The sequence below is a fragment of the Spermophilus citellus genome (genome assembly GCF_964194105.1).
Source record: "Spermophilus citellus genome assembly, chromosome: 13".
NCBI lineage: Eukaryota > Metazoa > Chordata > Mammalia > Rodentia > Sciuridae > Spermophilus > Spermophilus citellus.
Window position 1 is genome coordinate 86,256,441 of NC_138193.1, and position 22,006 is coordinate 86,278,446.

The 22,006-nt window shown below is 34.7% G+C and overlaps 1 protein-coding gene across 7 annotated transcripts in view; it reads right to left on the reverse strand.

Annotated features, from left to right (window-relative positions):
- RMDN2 (regulator of microtubule dynamics 2) overlaps nt 1–22,006 on the reverse strand; it is a 102,428-nt gene that overhangs the window by 76,520 nt on the left and 3,902 nt on the right. For 4 of the 7 annotated variants that reach the window (XM_081264092.1, XM_081264091.1, XM_081264089.1 and 1 more), the window contains one exon: nt 16,021–16,488. In XM_081264092.1, coding sequence (XP_081120218.1) covers nt 16,021–16,472 — 452 coding nt within the window. In that variant the 5' untranslated portion in view covers nt 16,473–16,488. Of the gene's footprint in view, nt 1–16,020; nt 16,489–17,052; nt 17,183–22,006 lie in introns of those variants that run through there. The other 3 variants (XM_081264088.1, XM_081264087.1, XM_081264093.1) reach the window with 3 other exon arrangements.

The following is a 22,006-nucleotide window of genomic DNA, read 5'->3' on the forward strand; positions in this document are numbered from 1 at the left end:
TTCATAACCCACTTGAATCAATCTGTGAAATATGGTATATTAAGAACTATGTAATGTTTTGAACAACCAACAATAAAATAATTAAAAAAAAGAAGTAATATATTCTTATATCTTGTTTACTGATTTGTATTAAAAATATTAACTGTGGGAGAAGCAGAACCTCTCTGTAGAGGATGTTCCAACTAAATATAGAGACACTCCTGTTATTGTGGGAAACTAAAGCAAGCACTAACGCTTGTCTTATGAATATTTTCAATGTTCTTTAGCATACGAAGCATGAAACACATGAAGTGTTATGTTTGGTTTTATTTTGTTTTGTTTTTAAGGGCTTACCTTAAGCATTTTCCCATGTTAACTTTAATCCAAACTGTCTTCCCTTCCTTTCTAGATCATCATCCTAAAGCCATAAAATGCCTTGTGTAGGTGGAAAAAGTCAGAAGATGAATGCTTAAGCTGCATGTGAAACTAACATGGCAACAACACAGAATGTGATGACAGCAGACTCTAGAATTTAATGACATCAATGTAGAATAGAATTATTTTGTGGCTCACCTTTTTGAAAAGCTCCAATTTGTGTGGCTGTAGCATTCATATTCTGAGTTCATTATGTTCAGAGTCTGTCAACAAATCAAGGGATGAAAAAGCAGCAGGATGGGGGCAATTCTTTCCTTGGAAGTGTCTCTCTCACCAGCAGCTGTCCACACCCTGGTTTAACTAATTTTTCTTTCACTTAAACATACTTTACAGCAGGATTTTACATACTTCAGTGAAATGAAAAATGACTATTAACAAACTTTGGTCTGAAGATATATTGAAATGGGGAGGAAAGATTTAAAAAGTACCAAATGTCACTTCTGTCTCCCAAACGCAACAAGCTTCATCCACACTGACAGTAAAACGTGTCATGTGATTGTCTGAGCCACATGCAAAGATTATGGAGAGGTGATGTGTCACTTTTATTATGCTTGAAACAATTTAATATTCATCTAATGGTGAAGTTAACAGAGTTAGTAGGAAAGGAACATTGTTAATATTTTTTTCCAACCCAATTTGGAATACTGTCTCCATGATGTATTTATGTGTATACCCACTTGTGACATTAAACACCTTTCAAACACTTAATCACTGTTCAATATCCTGATACTGTACCCTCTGTTTCCTCCTACCTTTGTTCCCTAATAGCCTGCTTCAGAAACCCCTTGAACAAATTCCTTTTAAGAGGCCTAAAGTTCTTAATTGCTTAATTGTCTCGCACAATTTTCAGATTTGTGATTTGATTTTACCCTACATATATACTAATAAATTAACACATTCAGTCCCATTGTCTCTATATAAATATGCCATTTATGGTATCTCTGAGTTCTATTCTTTTGAGAAAAGTAAATAGGTGATGATTAGAGTGTTTGAAAATATTTTATACTTATAATGGCACAAACTTTACTGCACACATTCCTTTTGCTAAATATTCAACTGAACAAAGTATCATGTATGTAACTGATATGTAATACAATAATGCATCATGAAAATATTTTCTAGAACTAGGCTGTCATTTTATTTTAAGAAATGCACTGTATTTCAAATTATCAATGTTTGAAAAGACTTGTCCTATAATTAGGACACTGGGACCATGTATAGAGCATAGTCATTTGTAGTGTAGTGCACTGATGCTTGGCAAACTCTAACTTGTTACTTGTGACTTGTCTACAATGTGTTGACAAGTGAGAATGTGTTCAAGTGCTAACACTAGAAGAAACTGAGGAACTGCTGAATAAATATTCTGAAGATGAAAATATTGAAGCATCTGACACAGTAATAATTCTATCAGATGTAAATAATTTAACTGACAACAATGAAGCTGATGGGATAGTGAAACTGGTGAACCAATAGTGAAAGATATTCCATGTCCTCTTGAGTTATATATTGAAACATCTGACCTAGCTGCCAAAATAGAAGGTATGATGATAGTGAAGATGTTCATGTTACTGCTATTGATTCTTCTATCTGTCCTCGGGGAAAAAAGAAAATTGGCAGATATCACTAGGTAAAAAGTGAAAATTATACAAGTCAGTACTGTTTGGCAATCAATAGCATCCAAAAACTTTAAATAATATTTAGAGAAAACACTTATTATGAATTCTCAGTGAGAAAAATTCTTGGAGTATTAAGCTTGGTGGAGATTTCTGAAGAAATATTGAAGCCCCAAATATACAATTATATTGTTAAAGAAACTGTATGCGCTTCTGCAAAACATAAGAATTAATTTGAAGTACTTAATGTAATAAGTTAAAACATTTTTAGGAATTGTTATGTTTTCAGGATAGCATAAATTACCCTCCACATGAAACTATTGGTCAATGTTGAAGATTTGGATATATCTATCATTAAAAATGAAATGTCAAGAAATCACTTGCTAACATATATTTTTTGCAGTATGAAGGACAAGAAAATATTTTAAAATTGATCCTCTAATAAATATGATTCAAAAGTCATTCATGAAACTTGATATCTTTGAAGAACATTTGACAGAAGAAGCAATGATTATTAGACATTATAGACATAATTTGCTAAAACAGTTCATGAGGTAAGCCCATAAGATTTGGTTATAAATTCCAGGCACTGTGAAGAGTATTGGGATATTGCTATAACTTTGATTTGTATTGTAGAAAAAGTACTTAAGAAGGACTGTGCCATGATGACCTTTTGCATTGGGAATAAGGTAGTTTTATAAATGCTTTAAGTAATAAATAATCTATAATCAAACTGTGATCTTCAACAGTCTATTCACTGGCTATAATTTGTTGATAGAACTTTAGGAATTGAATCCCAGGCCACAGGCACCATGAGGGAAAACAGACTAAACAAATGTCCTCTGAAACTGACAACAGTAATGAAAATACAAGCAAGAGGGTCATATAATAACAGATTCAGCAAAAATAATGACATTTTCCTATAAAGTGGCTGAATAATAAATATATCATTGTTAGAACAAACTACCGTACTAAGGAACCACTTGGCAAAGTTCAACAATGGAAAAAATTAAAGAGCAGAGTCAATGTGCTTCAACCACAATGTATATCAATAGTGGTGTGGATCAACATGATGGCTGGGTTCCAAATATTCCATCTCTATAAAAGTAAGAGATGGTACTGGCATATTTTCACTTGAATAATTAACATGTGTGTCATAAATGCATGGATTATTCACAAATTTTTGAACTGTGTAAATGCATGGATTATTCACAAATTTTTGGATGTGTAACCGACGTGATTCTGCAATCTGCATTTGGGGTAAAATTGGGGGTTCATAACCCAATTCAATCTAATGTATGAAATATGATATGTCAAGAGCTTTGTAATGTTGTGAACAACCAATAAAAAAATAAAATTAAAAAAAAGAATATTCAAGAATTATGGGATAACATAAAAAGACCAAATTTAAGAATTATTGAGATAGAGGAAGGCATAGAGTTCCAAACTAAAGGAATGAACAATCTATTTGATGAAATAATATCAGAAAATTTTTCAAACATGAAGAATGAATTGGAAAATCAAATACAAGAGGCTTACAGGACACCAAATGTAAAAATCACAACAGATCCAAAACAAGGCACATTATAATGAAAATGCCTAGCACACAGAATAAGGAGAGAATCTTAAAAGCTGCAAGAGAGAAGAATCAGATCACTTATAGAGGGAGACCAATACGTATCTCAGCAGATTTTTCAACCCAGACCCTCAAAGCCAGGAGATCATGGAACAACATATATCAAGCTCTGAAAGAAAATGCATGCCAACAAAAAATCTATATCCAGCAAAATTAAGCTTTAGATTTGCTGATGAAATTAAAACCTTTCATGATAAACAAAAGTTAAAAGAATTTACAACTAGAAAGCCTGCACTGCAGAACATCCTCAGCAAAATATTCCATGAGTAAGAAATGAAAACAACAATGAAAATCAGCAAAGGGAGGTATTACACTAAAGAAAATACTAATCAAAGAAGAAACCAAGTCAAGTTAAATACCAAAAGTAAACAAATATGACTGGGAATACAAATTATGTCTCAATAATAATAACCCTGAATGTTAATGGCCTAAACTCACCAATCAAAAGGCATAGACTAGGAGATTGGATTTTAAAAAGTACCAACAATATGCTGCCTTCAAGAGACTCATCTCAAGGGAAAAGACATTCACAGACTAAAGAAAACATATCACTCACATGGACTGTAGAATCAAGCAGGCGTTTCTTTTTCATCCTCATATCAAATAAAGTAGACTTCAAGACAAAGTTAATCAAAAGGGATACTGCTTAAGGGAACCATACATCAACAAAATATAACAATTATAAATATATATGTCCAAACAATGGAGAATCTACATTCATCAAACAAACTCTTCTCAAGTTCAAGAGTCAAACAGACCACAACACAATAATTCTGGGTGACTTTAACATACCTCTTTCATCACTGAATAGATCTTCCAAACAAAAGCTAAACAAAGAAACTATAGAACTCAACAATATGATCAATAACTTAGACTTAACAGACATATATAGAATATTTTATCCATAAATGATTGAATACACTTTCTTTTCAGCAGCACATGGATACTTCTCTAAAATTGACCATATATTTTGCCACAAAGCAACTCTTAGCAAATACAAAAAGTAGAGATACTATGCTGCATTCTATCAGGTCATAATGAAATGAAATTAGAAATCAATGATAAAATAAAAAATAGAAGCTACTCAAACACCTGGAGACTAAATTATATGCTATTGAATGAACAACAGGTTGCAAAAGACATCAAAGAAGAGATTAAAAAATTCTTAGAGGTAAATGAGAACACTGATAACAACATAACAAAATCTCTGGGACACTATGAAGGCAGGACTAAGAGGAAAGTTCATTGCATGGAGAAGAAAAAAATCAACAAATAAATGACCTAACATTACATCTCAAAGCCCTAGAAAAGGAAAAACAAATCAATACCAAAAGCAGTAGAAGACAGGAAATAATTAAAATCAGAACTGAAATCAAATAAATTGAAACAAAAGGAACAATCGAAAAAAATTGACAAAACAAAAAGTTAGTTCTTTTGAATAAATAAATAAAATTGATAAACCTTTAGCCATGCTAAATGAAGAGAAGGAGAGAGAAAACTCAAATTACTGACATCTGTGATGAAAAAAAGAAATATGACAAATACTATAGAAATACAGAAAATAATTAGAAATTATTTTGAAAATTTGTACTCCAATAAAACAGAAAATATCAAAGGCATTGACAAATGTCTTGATTCATATGATTTGCCCAAACTGAATCAGGATGATATATAAATCAAGATTTAAACAAATCAATTTCAAGCAATGAAATAGAAGACACCATCAAAAGCCTACCAACCAAGAAAAGCCCAGGACCAGATGGATAGACAGCTGAGTTCTACAAGACCTTTAAAGAAGAACCAATACTAATACTCCTCAGATTATTTCATGAAATAGAAAAAGAAGGACACTTCCAAACTCATTCTATGAGGCCAATATCACCCTGATTCCAAAACCAGACAAAGACACATCAAAGAAAGAAAACTTCAGACCAATATCTCTAATGAACATAGATGTAAAAACTCTCAATAAAATTCTGTCAAAGTGGATACAAAAACATATCAAAATATAGTGCACCACAATCAAGTTGGGTTCATCCCAGGGATGCAAGGTTGTTTCAACATACAGAAATCAATAAATGTAATTCATCACATCAATAGACTTAAAGATAAGAATCATATGATCCTCTCAATAGATGCAGAAAAAGCATTCGACAAAATACAGCACCCCTTCATGTTCAAAACACCAGGGATAATAGGAAGATATCTCAACATTGTAAAACCTATCTATGCTAAGCGCCAGGCCAACATCATTCTAAATGAAGAAAAATTGAAAACATTCCCCCTAAAAACTGGAACAAGACAGAGATGCCCTGATTCATCACTTTTCTTTAACATAATATAACAATTAGACAGATGAAAGAAATTAAAAGGATATGGATAGAAAAGAAGAACTCAAACTATCACTATATGCCAATAATATGATTTTAAACCTAGAAGATCCAAAAAAAAAAAAATCCACCAGAAATCTTCTAGAACTAGTGAGTGAATTCGGCAAAGTAGCAGGATATAAATAAAATCAACACCCATAAATCAAAGGCATTTCTGTATATCAGTGACAAATACTCTGAAAGAGAAATGAGGAAAACTATCCCATTTACAATAGCCTCAAAAAAAAAAAAAATAAAATACTTGGGAATCAACTCAACCAAAGAAGTGAAAGACCTATACAGTGAAAATTACAGAATGCTAAAGAAAGAAATTGAAGAAGACTTTAGAAGATGGAAAGATCTTCCTTGTTCTTGGATAGGCAGAATTAATATTGTCAAAATGACCACACTATCAAAAGCAGTGTACAGATTTAATGCAATCCCAACCAAAATCCCAATGATATTCCTCATAGAAACAAAAAAAGCAGTCATAAAATCTATCTGGAAAAATAAAAGACCCATAATTGTCAAAGCAATCCTTAGCAAGGAGTGTGAAGCAGGTAGAATCACTTTACCAGAACTTAAACTATACTACAGAGCAATAGTAACAAAAATGGCATGGTATTGGCATCAAAATAGACTTGATGACCAGTGGTACAGAATAGAGGACACAGAGACAGACCCGTACAATTACAGATATCTTATATTAGACAAAGGTGCCCAGATATATATTGGAGAAAGGATAGCCTCTTCAACAAATGTTACCGGGAAAACTGGAAATCCATATCCAACAAAATGAAATTAAGCCCCTATCTCTCACTATGCACAAAACTCAAAGTGGATCAAGGACCTAGGAATTAAACCAGAGACCCTGGACCTAATAGAACAAAAGTAGCCCAAATCTTCATAATGTCAGATTAGGCCTCGAATTCCTTAATAAGAATCCTATAGTGCAAGAATTAAAATCAAGAATCAATAAATGGGATGGATTCAAGTTAAAACCTTCTTCTTGCAAAAGAAACAATCAGTGAGGTAAATAAAGAGCCTACAGAATGGGAGCAAATTTTTACCACACACATCAGATAGAGCACTAATCTCTAGCATATATAAAGAACTCAAAAATCTTAACACCAAAAAAACAAATCACCCAATCTACAAATGGGCCAAAAAACTGAACAGACACCTCTCAGAAGATATATACAATCAATCAACAAATATATGAAAAATTTTTCAATATCTCTAGCAATTAGAGAAATGCAAATTAAAACTACTCTAAGATTTCATCTCACTCCAGTCAGAATGGCAGCTATGTTCATAGCAGCACAATTCACAATAGTTAGACTGTGGAACCAACCCAGATGCCCTTCAATAGATGAATGGATAAAAAAAAGTGGCATCTATACACAATGGAGTACTATGCAGCAATAAAAAATGACAAAATCATAGAATTTGCAGGGAAATGGATGGCACTAGAGCAGATTATGCTTAGTGAAGCTAGCCAATCCCTAAAAAACAAATACCAAATGTCTTCTTTGATATAATGAGAGCAACTATGAACAGAGCAGGGAGGAAGAGCAGGAAGAAAAGATTAACATTAAACAGAGACATGAGATGGGAGGGAAAGGGAGAGAAAAGGGAAATTGCATGGAAATGAAGGGAGACCCTCATTGCTATACAAAGTTACATATAAGAGGTTGTGAGGGGAATGGGAAAATAAACATGGAGAGAAATGAATTACAGTAGATGGGGTAGAGAGAGAAGATGGGAGGGGAGGGGAGGGGGGATAGTAGGGGATAGGAAAGGTAGCAGAATACAACAATTACTAATAGGGCATTATGTAAAATTGTGGATGTGTAACCGACGTGATTCTGCAATCTGCATTTGGGGTAAAATTGGGGGTTCATAACCCACTTCAATCTAATGTATGAAATATGATATGTCAAGAGCTTTGTAATGTTGTGAACAACCAATTAAAAAAAAAGAAAACAAACAATAAGTGTTGGCGAAGATGTGGGAAGAAAAGCACACTCATACATTGCTGGTGGGACTGCAAATTGGTGCAACCAATCTGGAAAGCAGTATGGAGATTCTTTGGAAAACTTGGAACGGAACCACCATTTGACCCAGCTATCCCACTCCTCAGTTTATACCCAAAGGACTTAAAAACAGCATATTATAGTAATGCAACCACATCAACATTTATAGCCGCACAACTCACAATAGCTAAATTATGGACCCAACCTAGGTGCCCTTCAATAGATAAATGGATAAAGAAAATGTGGTATATATACACAATGGAATATTACTCAGCATTAAAGAGAATAAAGTCATGGCATCTGCAGGTAAATGGATGGATCTGGAGAATATAATGCTACGTGAAGTAAGCAAATCCCCAAAAAACAAATACCGAATGTTTTCTCTGATATGAGGATGCTGATTCATAATGGGGATGGAGGGGGTGCATGGGAGGAATGGAAGAACTTTAGATAAAGCAAAGGGGAAGGGAAGAAGCATGGGGGCAGGAAAGATGGTGTAATTAGATGGACACCATTACCCCAAGTACATATATGAAGACATGAATGGTGTGACTCTACTTTGTGTACAACCAGAGACATGAAAAATTGTGCTCTGTATGTGTACTATGAATTGAAATGCACTCAGCTGTCATATATAACACATTGGAATGAATAATTTAATTTTAAAAAGGACTCCTTTTGCACACTCCCAAGAATAGAATATGTAAAGCTTATGAAGTTTCTACAAGGAACTTTTCTTGGCAACTTTGGGCCATCTTGTTGTTTAATACTCCCATGAAAGGCCTTTAAAAAAAGCATGTGGCTACTGAGATACCACAAAGGAAATGAAAAATTTGTGACTAAATCTCAATACTGTCAATCGTTTCTGCTTGAGAGGTAATGAAAGATCCTACTCCCTACCCAATTAAAGTGAATCTATGATTATCCACCCCCACCAAAAAAAAAAAAAAGGAACTCACAAGAGTATGGATAAGACCTAGAAGTTACTTAATATTGTTCTGTGTAGATAACTTATCAAAAATCTCTAGATGTCCTAAAATTGCCCCCTTTGCTTATTTAGACTTAAATAAAAAGTTAGACTTTGCCCAAATGAATGTGATAACTCCTTATAGTGTCAAATACCTATCATCTACTCCTCCTTCAATCCATCTAACTCTCTTCACTCTGTCAATTCCAGTCCCCCATGTATCTTCTATTTTCATCATGCATTATGGCAACCTAAACTTTCTTCTTCACTCTGTTCTACTAGGACCATATCCCATCATTGTACCTCACTATGCTCAATGAAAATCTTGTTTATCTGTAGCCATAATGGTTATTCTTTAAAACTAAAATTTCATAGTGATAGCTCAGCTGAATAATACAAAATTTTCTTGAATAATGTTTCTCAAACTTCAGGGTGCATCAGAGTCATCAAGAGAGCTGATTAAAATGCTGATTCCTAGGCATGGCTTACAGATATTCTGATTTGCCAGGTCTGGGTGGATCCTGATAATATGCATTTCCAATAATCTCAGCAGTTAGGTAGGATACTCGTGTTGCTGGCCCACAGACCACATTCTGACCAACTCTGTTCCAGATTATCTAGGGCACAAATGACCTCCAGAGTTAATGCAGAACAGCTTTCTGAGGAACCTTCATAACTCAGCTGGAGTCACAGGAGGACAGTGAGTACACCAGGACAAATTTCCCTCTTCCTGGTGCCTAGGTTAAGTCCTTTCAGGGCATCTACATTACAGCTGGAGAGAAGAAGGAGACATAAAGAGGGGAAAACCCTAATGGGGACTGAATCTTTAACATAAAGAACTAACTCTAAACTAGAAGTGGCTCAATCAACTTGAATTGATAAAGTCAAGTTTTCCCAAATTTTGCAAAACAGGGATTGTGAGCTACTCTGAGTTTAGTAATAAAGAAATGTACAGTTTTATCTTTAGCTGATCCAAGTGTGTGTTATTAGCTAATAATAATCATATATTCAATTCATTACCTTATTCATTTACAGTAATAGTAATGTTAATTTTTCAATTAGTTCCAGGTTACCTCTATTTTCCTTTATTATAACATATCTGTACTGGCTTCTTCCTTGACACATATAAATAAGCTCAAGTACCCCTCAGGTTAAAAAATAAGCAAGTCAAAAAGCAAAATATAATATATGCTCCCTGAACCCAATAGCCCCTTCTTGTTTATGTATTTTCTCATCCAAAGTTAATTTTCTTGAAATAAGGGTCGACCTTCCTAGTGTCTACATCTCTACTGCTCATCCATCTATGTAGGCCTAGATTGAGGTTTCTATACTCATCACTATCCAACAATTGCTCTTGCAAAGTTTATTTTAAAAAAATGACTTTCTACATCCCAAATCCAGGAAATAAAGGCCAGAACTTGTTGAGTTTGACTAAAAAGCATTATAACTGAAAGGCTACTGTTAAATGTATTTTTCCGGTTTGGGGTTTGACAAACTATACACTGGGAGCCTAATCCAATTGCCACCTGTTTTCATAAATAAAGCTTTTTCATTTATGTTTCACTATGTTTTCACTTCCCACATTACACATTCTGCTTGAACAATGACATTAATTCCCACAGCATCCAGCTTTGTACACATACTGGTGGGATGCCCAAAACATGAATAACTTTCCCTGAAGGAATGTGTCTCTCAGCAACCTCCTTTCATATGTAGGCTACAGATGGGTGAGTGCCCAAGATGGTAATGGCAGTCTCTTGGCAGGTTCTTTCCAAGAAGGTGCTAGAGCACCTGACTGAAGGATGCTAATGTATTTGGCACTTTTTTACTTTGTTCCTGGCCTTTGAGGATCTGGCTTAAAAACATGCTGAGAGCATCCCTCTTTAATATCCTGTCACATTTCTTTAAAAATTTTTCAATTTGTCAAACTTTATTTTGTTCCTGGCTGTTCCTCCAGGACCCAAACAATGCCTGGCACATAGTAGACACACATTCAATCAATAAGGCAGTTTCATTTGTCAATGATGTCCTTCTTCTTCTGTATTGGAAGAGAAGACCAGGCTTAATTTGTGTTTAAGTAAATGCAAATGAAAAAAATGATTATTTAACAGTTCATGTGAGTCATAAAATGCATCAGATTTTGAATAGGGCTATAAGAATTCTCATACATGGGAGACTCAAGATGGCAGATTTGAGGAAGGCTCCATGGCTAAGAATTCAAGTAGTGGGAGTACTGCTTCTCAGCATGGTGGGTGAAAGAGAGATTTCACTAAAATTTAATATTGGACAGACTACTTTGGAGCCATGCCAGTTGCAGTAGCAGCAGCTGCAGTGGTAGTGGCACTGGTTCACCAGAGAGGGAAGGAGAACACATAGAGAAACACAACAGATAGGTTTGTTTCAGATAAAAACCTGAAATCAGAAAAGTAGCCTGAACTTAGGTGACCCAGAGGCTGCACTGTGCACTGATACTTGAAAAGTGCTCTCTCTTAGCTGGCCATGGAGAGCTGAGACAGGAGCCATCTTGAGGTAGCCACACTGTAGCTGCTGCTGCAGGAGCCAGAGATCAGAGAAAACACTGCCACTCTGTTCTGCCAAGCCCCTATCAAGTGGCCTAGGGTTTACCTAGCAGAACAAGAGTGAAACAGGCACAGAGAAGATTTTATTTTGGAGGATTCAAGTCAGAAAAGTGAAAGGGAGCCCAAATGACTTCTCCTTTTGAGTCTGGTGGCTTATGAGACCAGCTGAAGTGAGTCAGAAGTGTGAACAGGTAGGATGAATACACTCAGGGACTAAGCTTGGGAAGGCTGTGTTCATGGGCAGCAGAGCATATGGAGAATTGGCTCTCCTACTTCATGAGTAGAATTCTTGGGAGGCTCCTGAAATCCAGACTACCAATAGAGCTCAGCAACTGCCAGGCCCTACCAGTATGTTGCTCTAATCTCAGAGCAGATACTACCCAGCAAAGCCCCTAAAACCCATCCTCTATAACTTCCCTCATAGAATTCTGCAGCAGCCCTACCCTGGGAGTACATAGGTCTGGTCTGTAGAGACAAAACTCCAACTTCCCATTCCATCCTATCTCATACTGGTGAAAAGGGACTTATTTCAACCAGCTCTAGTCTTAGGTCACTCCAACTGACAGCTTGGATGGCAACTCAAAAAGAGGAAAGGGTTAACAACCTCCAGCCCTTACTCTTGCTCTCAGTACATAGATCAAGAAACAAAGGAAATAGTCAGATATAGAAATTGATCATTCATTCTCATCAAAAATTTTGACCACCTCACTCATGGAAAAAATTCCTTCATTTTCCAATAAGAATACTTTTTTATTTTCCTTTTTTCTTTCTTTCTTTTCTCCCCCCTTTGTTGTGTGTTCTTGCTATGCTGATATGAACATTCTTAAATTTGTACATATTTGTTTCTCATTTTTAACATTTAAAAAATGTAGTTATTTTTCTTTACCTTGTCTTTTGAGGGTTAGGATTTTTGGTTTGTATATATTGGTTTTGTTTTGTATGGTTTCATTTGTTTCTTCCTCTTTCTCTCTTCTGCTAACACCCAAATTATATTGTTCTTTCTCTCTCCTGTCACTTTTTTCTCCCATTTTTTCCTTTTCTTTCCTTATAATCATCACTGGTCCATATCTTCTACATTCCCTCTGCTCATTTTTTGAAATTATAAACTCTTTTCTATTTTCCTATCACATTTTCTTTTCTTTAAATTAACTGTATTTTTGCCATCTCTTAGAAATAATTGGTTTATATAATTCCTGCCCCCACAGTAATGTTGCAATTATTACTGCTATGGATGACATGGTTGACAGCTGTTATTTGCTTTAATGCCATGTCTAGTTTATGGTTACTTACTGTTTTAGCTGTTGGTAATTGCTGACCCCACCATTTGTTTTGTGTGGCAATTAACATTGTATACATCATGTTAAGTACCAGGTATTTATTTTAAGACTATACACTGTTTACATAAGTTTTTGCTATTGTTTGTTTCCCCCTATTCTGTGAGGTATACTGGGAACCTACAGGGACATATTATAAGTTTATGGGGTAGAGACTCTGCTGCTCAACTAAATTCAATCAAAAGACAGCACATCTTGCTCCCCATGCAATCTTCAGCTATACTGTATGCAAAGAATACAGGAGAAACAAAACCCCAAACTAATGACCAGGCCCCAAGTAGAAACAGCTATGGATAGGCCTCCAGGTCCTACCTTCAGACATCCACTGCTACAGAAAAAACAGAACTAACACAAAGGGTATGGATACCACACCTTCAAGGGAGTCTCAATCTAGCTCACTCTAGGACACTTTGACAAGTGAAAATTTTGTCCTAATAGAAGGCCCATGTAATGTTATGTGCTGATTTGAAAAATTAAGTCAAGTTGTCTCCATTTTTCTTAGACCCTTATAGAGTTGACCCTTTTCCTATAAGAGCCCACTCATATAGAAGAGACACTGTGTGGAATTGACCCCTTCTCCTGTAAGAGCCCACTCACATAGAAGCTAAAACCCTACCCTCACCCTGTGGCACCTAGACTGTAAGAACTTTAAACTACAGAGCTGTTCTGAATACAGATTTTATGAGTACTAACACTGAGTTTTAATCAGCAACTAATCTTAAGATTATATTTTTCCCTTCTTTTGTAAAACTAAAAGCATTAGAAAATTGTAGCTGGTATCTATTTTGCTAAAAGTAGTAAAAATTTCTAGGCACCTCTCATAAAAGATCAGTTTTCCATATGGAATATGTAATTGTCATTTGATGTTTTAATTCTGTCATCAAGGACATAGTGTATGAAGGATGCATCTCATCTTAAAGTGCTAAAGGGATATTGAGTACATCTCACCACCAATGATCATCTCAGACACATAAGAATTTATAAAAGAACAGGCAATCTATAACATAGTTCATAAAGACTTTGTTTCTAAAAATTATTCTATTTTATTTATAAGGTTAGTTTCTTGGTATTTATTCAGAAATGTGTTAAATCTTTCTATATCTTATTCCTTTCCCCCCAAATATATCAAATTCAGTATGGGTTAATTTATTTAAAAATTTTTTAAATGTAGAGAAAATAGGAAAAATGACTTTCCCTCTACTATATTTGGTACCATTTACTGTAGCTTACTCTGTCATTAGGGCTGCATTAATTTACTCTAGTATTTTATTACTAACAAAGACACCAGGATCAAACAAGAGAGGGAATGTCTTACTTCCTATCAGTTGTCATATGCTTACTTTTCCACACTAGCTGCATGTGACTGTCACTCATAAATTTCACAAATCCTTCTTGAACCCACATTAAAAATGTATGCCTATGACATTATTTGAAGTTATAAGTCCTGTAATTATCTTATTTCTATCTTTCCTAAATTCTAGAGTGTTATCATTTCTTGAATAAGCTTATGCTCACTTAGCAAAGGTCTTTTTAGATAAGGTCCACTCATGCTTTGGGCCTAGACTGTCAATCTTCCTCTTGGCCTAGAAGTTCTTCTCTAGTTTCTAGTTCTGTTATGTTCTTCTTATGACGTGTTTGTCAAAAAATGAACATAGGACTCCTGATGAGGAAATACCACAGCTTTATATGCAGGCAGAATAACCAGATGATTTGTATTTAATAATTCTCAATGATGTTCCATGTTATGGTGGAATTTTTGTCTTTATCAGAGTACTAAACCGATATGACCTATTCCTATAGTAACTAACAGGTCTCTTTTATGAGTTATAGTTTTGAGTGATTTAAAACTATTTTAGATTCTTTCTAAACATTTCACTTGCCTGTTTTAAAACTGTTTGTTTTTTGTGTTCAGGGACACAAATTTTTCAGACCTTCTTATTATCTATATCCATCATTTGTGGCTCTTCCCAATCTGAAAAACTTTTCATAGTCGTTTCCCCAAGTTCATATAAAAGGTGCTAAACAAATTCAGTCCTGGCATTGATCTCTCAACTATTTATACTTCTTTCTATGAAATCACCCTTTTATCCATACCCTACTCTTTGTTTCTTCCCTTCATATCCCTCCTCCCAATTCCATGGCAACTTTGGAAACACTCATTCATTCAAGAACTCTTTACTGGAATCTATTCTGTGTGAGGTACAGAAGTAAGGTGTTAGAAATACAACAATGAAACCCAGTGGCCCTGACATAGAGTTATAAAAAATTGTGCTGTGATTATGAATGTAATGCATTCCACTATTGTCATGTATGTAAGAAATTAAAAAAAAAGAATTATAAACTGTACCATATCCAGTGATTTTTAAAATTTTAACCTATTTACTTTACTCTTAAAAACACTAGTCAGGCACAATTTTTTAATTTATAAATTATTTGTGTCTTCCTTAAAGAATATTATGTTTTTGGTGTTAGAATTCAATAAATTAATCTGTGTAAGGATGAAACTGAATCACACATTCTCAAATCTTTTTAGAACTGCACTAAAATTCAGTAGCCACTATCATCAAGAGGTATTCAAATTTGATTACAAAATATTATAAGTACAATGAAATAAAATTTAAAATTCAGTTTTCACTTTCACCAGCCACATTTTAAGTGCTTAAGAGCCACATGTGGTTAGTGGCTACCATATTGGGCAGCATAGATATAGTATATTTCCATTAACACAGATGCTCTATTAGATAGCACTATCTAGAGAGTTCTTACATACAAGATCACACAGTGACCACATTAAAAAATAGGTTATCCATTCAGCAAACAATTATATCTTTCTCAATACTTACATAATGTCACCTACTACTAATTACTTACATTCCTTTTGTCAATGTGATCTAAACAGCCTAAAATAATGACAATACTGAATATGGTTTTAATTATAATCTCATTCAAAATAATAATTCCTTTTCATTTCTTGTTATTATCATAACATATGACTGGAAATATATAAATACCTAAATAATAGCAATAATACAAAAAATAATTCAAGATGGGAAACATCTTATGGAAACTTACCCTCCTTCACTTTCTGCTTCCTCAGAACTGTTACTTGTTGCTGTACTTTGAACTGTAGTCAGCCTTCTTTTTCTAGCTCTGTGCTGAGGACTTATCTTATGAACTGTTATCTTTCCTCCAAATTCATCTTGTATATATTCCTCCAGCTTTGGAATGGTTTCCTTAAGAAATCTGATTTCCTCTTTGAGTTCTTCCATATTTGTCAGTAATTCATTTAACTTCTCCAGTATCTGAATTTGTCTTCGTTGGACAATTATTGCTGTTCCTTGGCCAGTATGCATTTCATCTTGCAGAGTTACTGAATTACACATATTACCCAGAGAAAGAAATTTAGGTAAATTCAATGTTGTAGTTGGTTTACGGACCTTGTGATACCACAAAACCAGCAAACTAATCCCAGCAGTTCCCACCATGACGCCAAGTATCAGTTCCTTATTTGTGGAATGAAGCATTTCTTGGGTTTTGTTTCTAAAATTAAAAGCATAAATGTAAATGAATGTTGTTTGTCTTTGTCCAAGACAAAAATATCAGTGCATTTGCAATCAATAAAAGACAAGTCTACATTATTAAAAAAGTCTTCAGAAATCATAATCTAACGTGTATTATGAGTAAGTACCTCAATAATACATATGACCCAATGGAAATATTTACTTTAAGAAAAATTACTGAAATCTAGTGTAAAGTATGGACTCTAATCCAGAATTTGTATTCTGCATGGCCTATTTGAAATTCACCTTTTATTTATATTTGTAAAGGATTTGATAAATAGAAGCAAAAGTTACATTATAAATTTCTGAGAAAATTATTTGTGAATTCAAGTTATTATTAATTTTATCTGAAATTTTATTTATACATAATGAATTTGATGGATTTCTTGGTCTTATCTAGTATTTAAAGAAGGCCAAGAAGCTCTTCCCTGGCACCTAACTCATATTAGGACTTAAATTTAGAGTGATTAACAATACAGTTTTTAAAATCCAGGACTTAAAGAAAAAAAATATATTAGAGAGTTTTGGTAAGTTTATAACTCACCTCATCTCTGGTTTATTCAACATGGAAAGCAGAAGTGATAATGTAACATACAGCATGGATGGGTGGGTTATCCCACAAATTCGAAAAATGAAATCTCCAGACACAAGAGAGAGAGCAAAGTAACAGGATTTATTAGAATAATAGAGAGAAAGCAGAGCTCCTGAAGAGGGAGGGGTCCCAAGAGACGGCTGCCAATGCATGTCTGTTGTCTAGGGTTTTTATGGTTTCATATGTCCCTATAGGTGATTGGTTGGATGATATGTAAATACAGGATTCAGAAAGGGGCCAATCAGCTCTCTTTATTTTGTCTTCTTCAGCAAATCTGGAGAAAAGTGTTTTTTAGGCCTTTATTGGCATGGGGTGGGGGGTCGGGTTTGTTGGCTCAAGAGGAAGTGCTTGGGGTAGATACAGATTTTGTGATTGGCTGTTGCTAAGGGTAGGGGTAGGGGTAACTAAGGAAGAGCTCTTGTGGTTGAAGTTGTCAGGGGAAGCAATAGAATGTTCTCCAGACTAAGATAGCATGGTGTCTTCCTCCTTTTCTTCTCTGAGACCCTTTTCCTGGCTGCCTATAGTGGTCTATCTTTCTGACTCACTAATATATATGTAAGTATTGTCCATCTTCTAACCCAGAATTTCACTCTCCTTATATTTCTGCTTATATCTGAAGTCTTAATGTTTTTGTTTTATTTTATATTTTCACTTTTAAAAATATTTTGATTTGATTCCTTTCTTTTTCTGACCTTTTTTTTAAATTTTTTTATTGGTTGTTCACAACATTACAAAGCTCTTGCCATATCATATTTCATACATTAGATTGAAGTGGGTTATGAACCCCCAATTTTACCCCAAATGCAGATTGCAGAATCACGTCGGTTACACATCCACAATTTTACATAATGCCCTATTAGTAATTGTTGTATTCTGCTACCTTTCCTATAGGCACAAGCTATCCCCCACCTCATTCCACATAAACTCAGCTACTTGAACTAAATACATAAAATTATTCTCTAGTAAATCTCACTTCACTAGTTCTATGGCTTATCCCTGCTCTTAAAATCACAAGACAAGTAAAGGAAACCATTGATATATGCTTTTATCTGAGACTTAAAATGGCAATAAATATGTTAGTGCTCTACTAAACTTTTGAAACTACAGTAAAGTATACTGAAGTTTTTTTAAAAAAATCCTATAAATTCAAAGTTCCCCAAATTGTTTTACCTTTAGTGAACCCCATTTTATAACAGGTAAAAACCTATATTAAATTTTACTGGGCTGGGGATGTGGCTCAAGCGGTAGCACGCTCGCCTGGCATGTGTGCGGCCCGGGTTCGATCCTCAGCACCACATACAAAAAAGATGTTGTGTCCACCAAAAACTAAAAAATAAATATTAAAAATTCTCTCTCTCTCTCTCCCCCCACCTCTCTCTTTGAAAAAAAATTTTTACTAATGACTTTGGAGAAATGTTACAAATAGTAATAAGTTGTCCAATATAGTAAATGAAATTTGTAATTTTTTTGGATTCATTTTTCCTGAAACTTTATCAAGGAGCAGATAATTACAGCATTGCCACCTAGAGCCCTGAGAAAAGGGGTTAGGAGAAAGTCCTATACTGTCCCTTGATTTCCACCTGGAGGCAATTTCTGGGCCATGGCACAAAGAGGAGAAAACCAATAGACTGATAGTCTCAGTGAGTTTAAATGGACAGAATGGACAGAGATCTGAATTCATAAAAACTGAAGCACCCAGAATTTGTGTGTCAGAGTACTGAGATGAGGGAGGTATATTCAGAGAAAGAGCTCTAGAAATACACATTGAAACCCCATCAGGACTGGCAAAGAACAATTTGTATGGAGAAAACAATCACCAGGAAGCTATAAACTGAACTACTCCTTTAGATTACACAGAACTCGGAAGTATTCAAGTTCCCAAGAATTCCTATAGAATACATGAAGCTTTCAGCAGATACCCCAGATGGGTAACATAGGAGTAGTGGGACTAAAGTAACTCTAAAGTTAAGGCTATTTAAGCTTTCCCTAAAATAGACTTAAAAATATGCCTCCAAAGGATTAAACTGATTCAACAATACTTTAACTGCCATGATGATGAAAGTCCAATACTTGAAAAATCAGAAAAGCCAGAATTCAACAGGATAAAATCAAATGTCTAATATCCAATAAAAATTATTAGACATGGAAAGACACAGGACACCGACAGAGATAATTAGAAGACAAAGGTGTTAGAATGATTACAAATATGTTTGCTATTTATTACATATACAAATACATTAACAGAAAACATAAACATCACGGGGAAAGAAAAAGAAGGTATCAATCCAAACCAAAAGGAATTTCTAGACATGAAAAATAAAATGTCTGAAAACAATTGTACTAAATGGGATTAATAGAAAAATCACCATGGAACAAAAAACAAAATCAGTGATCCTGAAGACATAGCAAAAACAGCCATTCTAAATAAAGTACACAAACAAAACAAAACAAACAAAACTTATGGAACAATATCAAGCAGTCTAAAAAATATATCAAATTAGAGGGGGAACAGTGACCTAAAATTCCCAAGTTAGATAAACATATAACAGATCAAAATATAAAACCATGTAAAATTAAAATGCTCAACACCAATAAAAATTATTAAACAGGCAACTAAGCAGAAAAATAGTAGCCAGGGGGCAATATAAAGCAGTCTGAAAAAATACATGAAGTTAGAGGGGGAAAAGGTGACCAAAAACATTCCCAAATTAGAGAAAACACACAAACTCATATCCAAGGTCAACATAATCCAAGTAGAATAAGAAAACAAAAATACGGCATAACATTATTAGATTGATAAAAATTAGTGACAAAAAGAATATCTTAAAAGTCATCAGAGGCCAACCAGGGTGGCACATGCCTGTAATCCCAACGGCTTGGGAGGCTGAGGCAGGAGGCTCGGGAGTTCAAAGCCGGCCTTAGCAAAAGCAAGGTGTTGGACATCTCAGTGAGACCCTGTCTCTAAATAAAATACAAAATAGGGCTAGGGATGTGGCTCAGTGGTCCAATGTCCCTGAGTTCAAGTCCTGGTACCAAAATAAATAAATAAATAAATAAACAAATAAATAAAAAGTCATCAGAGAAAAAGACACATTGTATATAAACCTCAGGTACTATTTAAGCAAGAAAACAATGAAGTGACATATTTAAAATGGTGAAAGAACTGTCAACTTACTATACCCAGTGAAATATCTTGTCAAAATTGAAAGCAAAATAAACATTTAATTTTTTTTTTTTAGACAAAGGAAAGCTGACGGAATTCATCACCAATTCAGACATAAGAAACACTAACAACCAGGCGTGGTGACACATACCTACACTCCCAGCACCTCAGGAGGCTGAGTCAGGAGGATCATAAATTCAAGGCCACCCTCAGCAATTTAGTAAGGATCTAAGCAATTTTGTGAGACCCTGTCTCAAAATAAAAAATAAAAAATAAAAATAATGAGCTGAGGATGTGGCTCAGTGGTTGAATCCCCCTGGGTTCAATCTCTTTTGCCAAAGAGAGAGAGAGAGAGAGAGAGAGAGAGAGAGAGAGAGAGAAATGCTAGCAGAAGTTCTTAAAGCAGAAGAAAAATGAAAAGTTTGAAGGATGAAGAATACCTGCTGTGGGCTGGGATTGTGGCTCAGAGGTAGAGCGCTCGCTTAGCATGGGCAGGACCTGGGTTCGATTCTCAGCACCACATAAAAATAAAGGCATTATGTTGTGTCTATCTACAAAAAAGATTCATTCATTCTCTCTCTCTCTCTCTCTCTCTCTCTCTCTCTCTCTCTCAAAAACAAAACAAAACAAAAATCCTGCTGTGGAAAATACACATGGATAAACATAAAAGTCATTTTCTAGGTAGGCAAGGTGGTGCATGCCTGTAATCCCAGCAGCTCAGGAGGCTGAGGCAGGAAGATCTCAGTTAAAAGCCAGCCTCAGCAAAAAACAAGGCACTGAACAACTCAGTAAGACACTGTCTCTAAATAAAATACAAAATAGGGCTGGAGATGTGGCTCAGTGGTCCAAAGCCCCTGAGTTCAAGTCCTGCTACGCCACCCCAAAGTCATTTTTCTCATTTTAAAATTTCTTTATAAAATGTTTGCTTATTAAATCAAAGATGACAATAATGTACCATAGGGTTTATAATGTACATATAAGTAAAAGTGTTTGTAAATATCTTAAATTATAATAGTGTTATCAAGTTAAAGATGCATAGTTATAAATTCTAGAATAGCTACTACAAGAATAAAGGGAAAAATGCAAAGATATAGATAAACCAGTAGTGGAGACAAAAATGTAATACTGAAGATATTCATTAGTTCGAGGAAAGGGGGAAAACAGAACAGACAAACAGAAAACAACCAGGAAAAGAGAAATGATGCTGTAACTCTATTAAGAAATGAAGAAATAACAGTATTTTTATTTGCCAATCAAAAAAAAAAACCCAATTAAAAAGGAAAAGCGGAAGAAATGTTAGAGAACTGTACAACAATAAACTTGAGAAAGCCAATGGGGTGGGCTCTAGTGCAAAAGTTCAAGGGTTGACCTTTGATGGGAACACAAACCACTCATTCACAGTAACAAAAACAAGGCAGATTATGTGAGCAGAGATTCAGGTATGTGGGTAGATGTTGTGGTGAAAACTGATGGAGTTCTCTTCGATTGCTTCTTAAGTGAAATAGTAAAACAGCTAGGATTAAGAATCCAGGCAGAAATATTGGAAATATGCAAATTCTAAATTAGGTTGTATACCAAAAATTTGACTTTCTAGAGTTTATATTCTATGATTCCACATATTCTAGCAAATCGTTGTTCCTTATACACTAAATGGCCAATTTAATATAATGTGTCATATGACCTATTAAAGAGATTCTCAAAGAATAAGGAACAAGAATCTATTATGAGAAGACTACTTAAAAG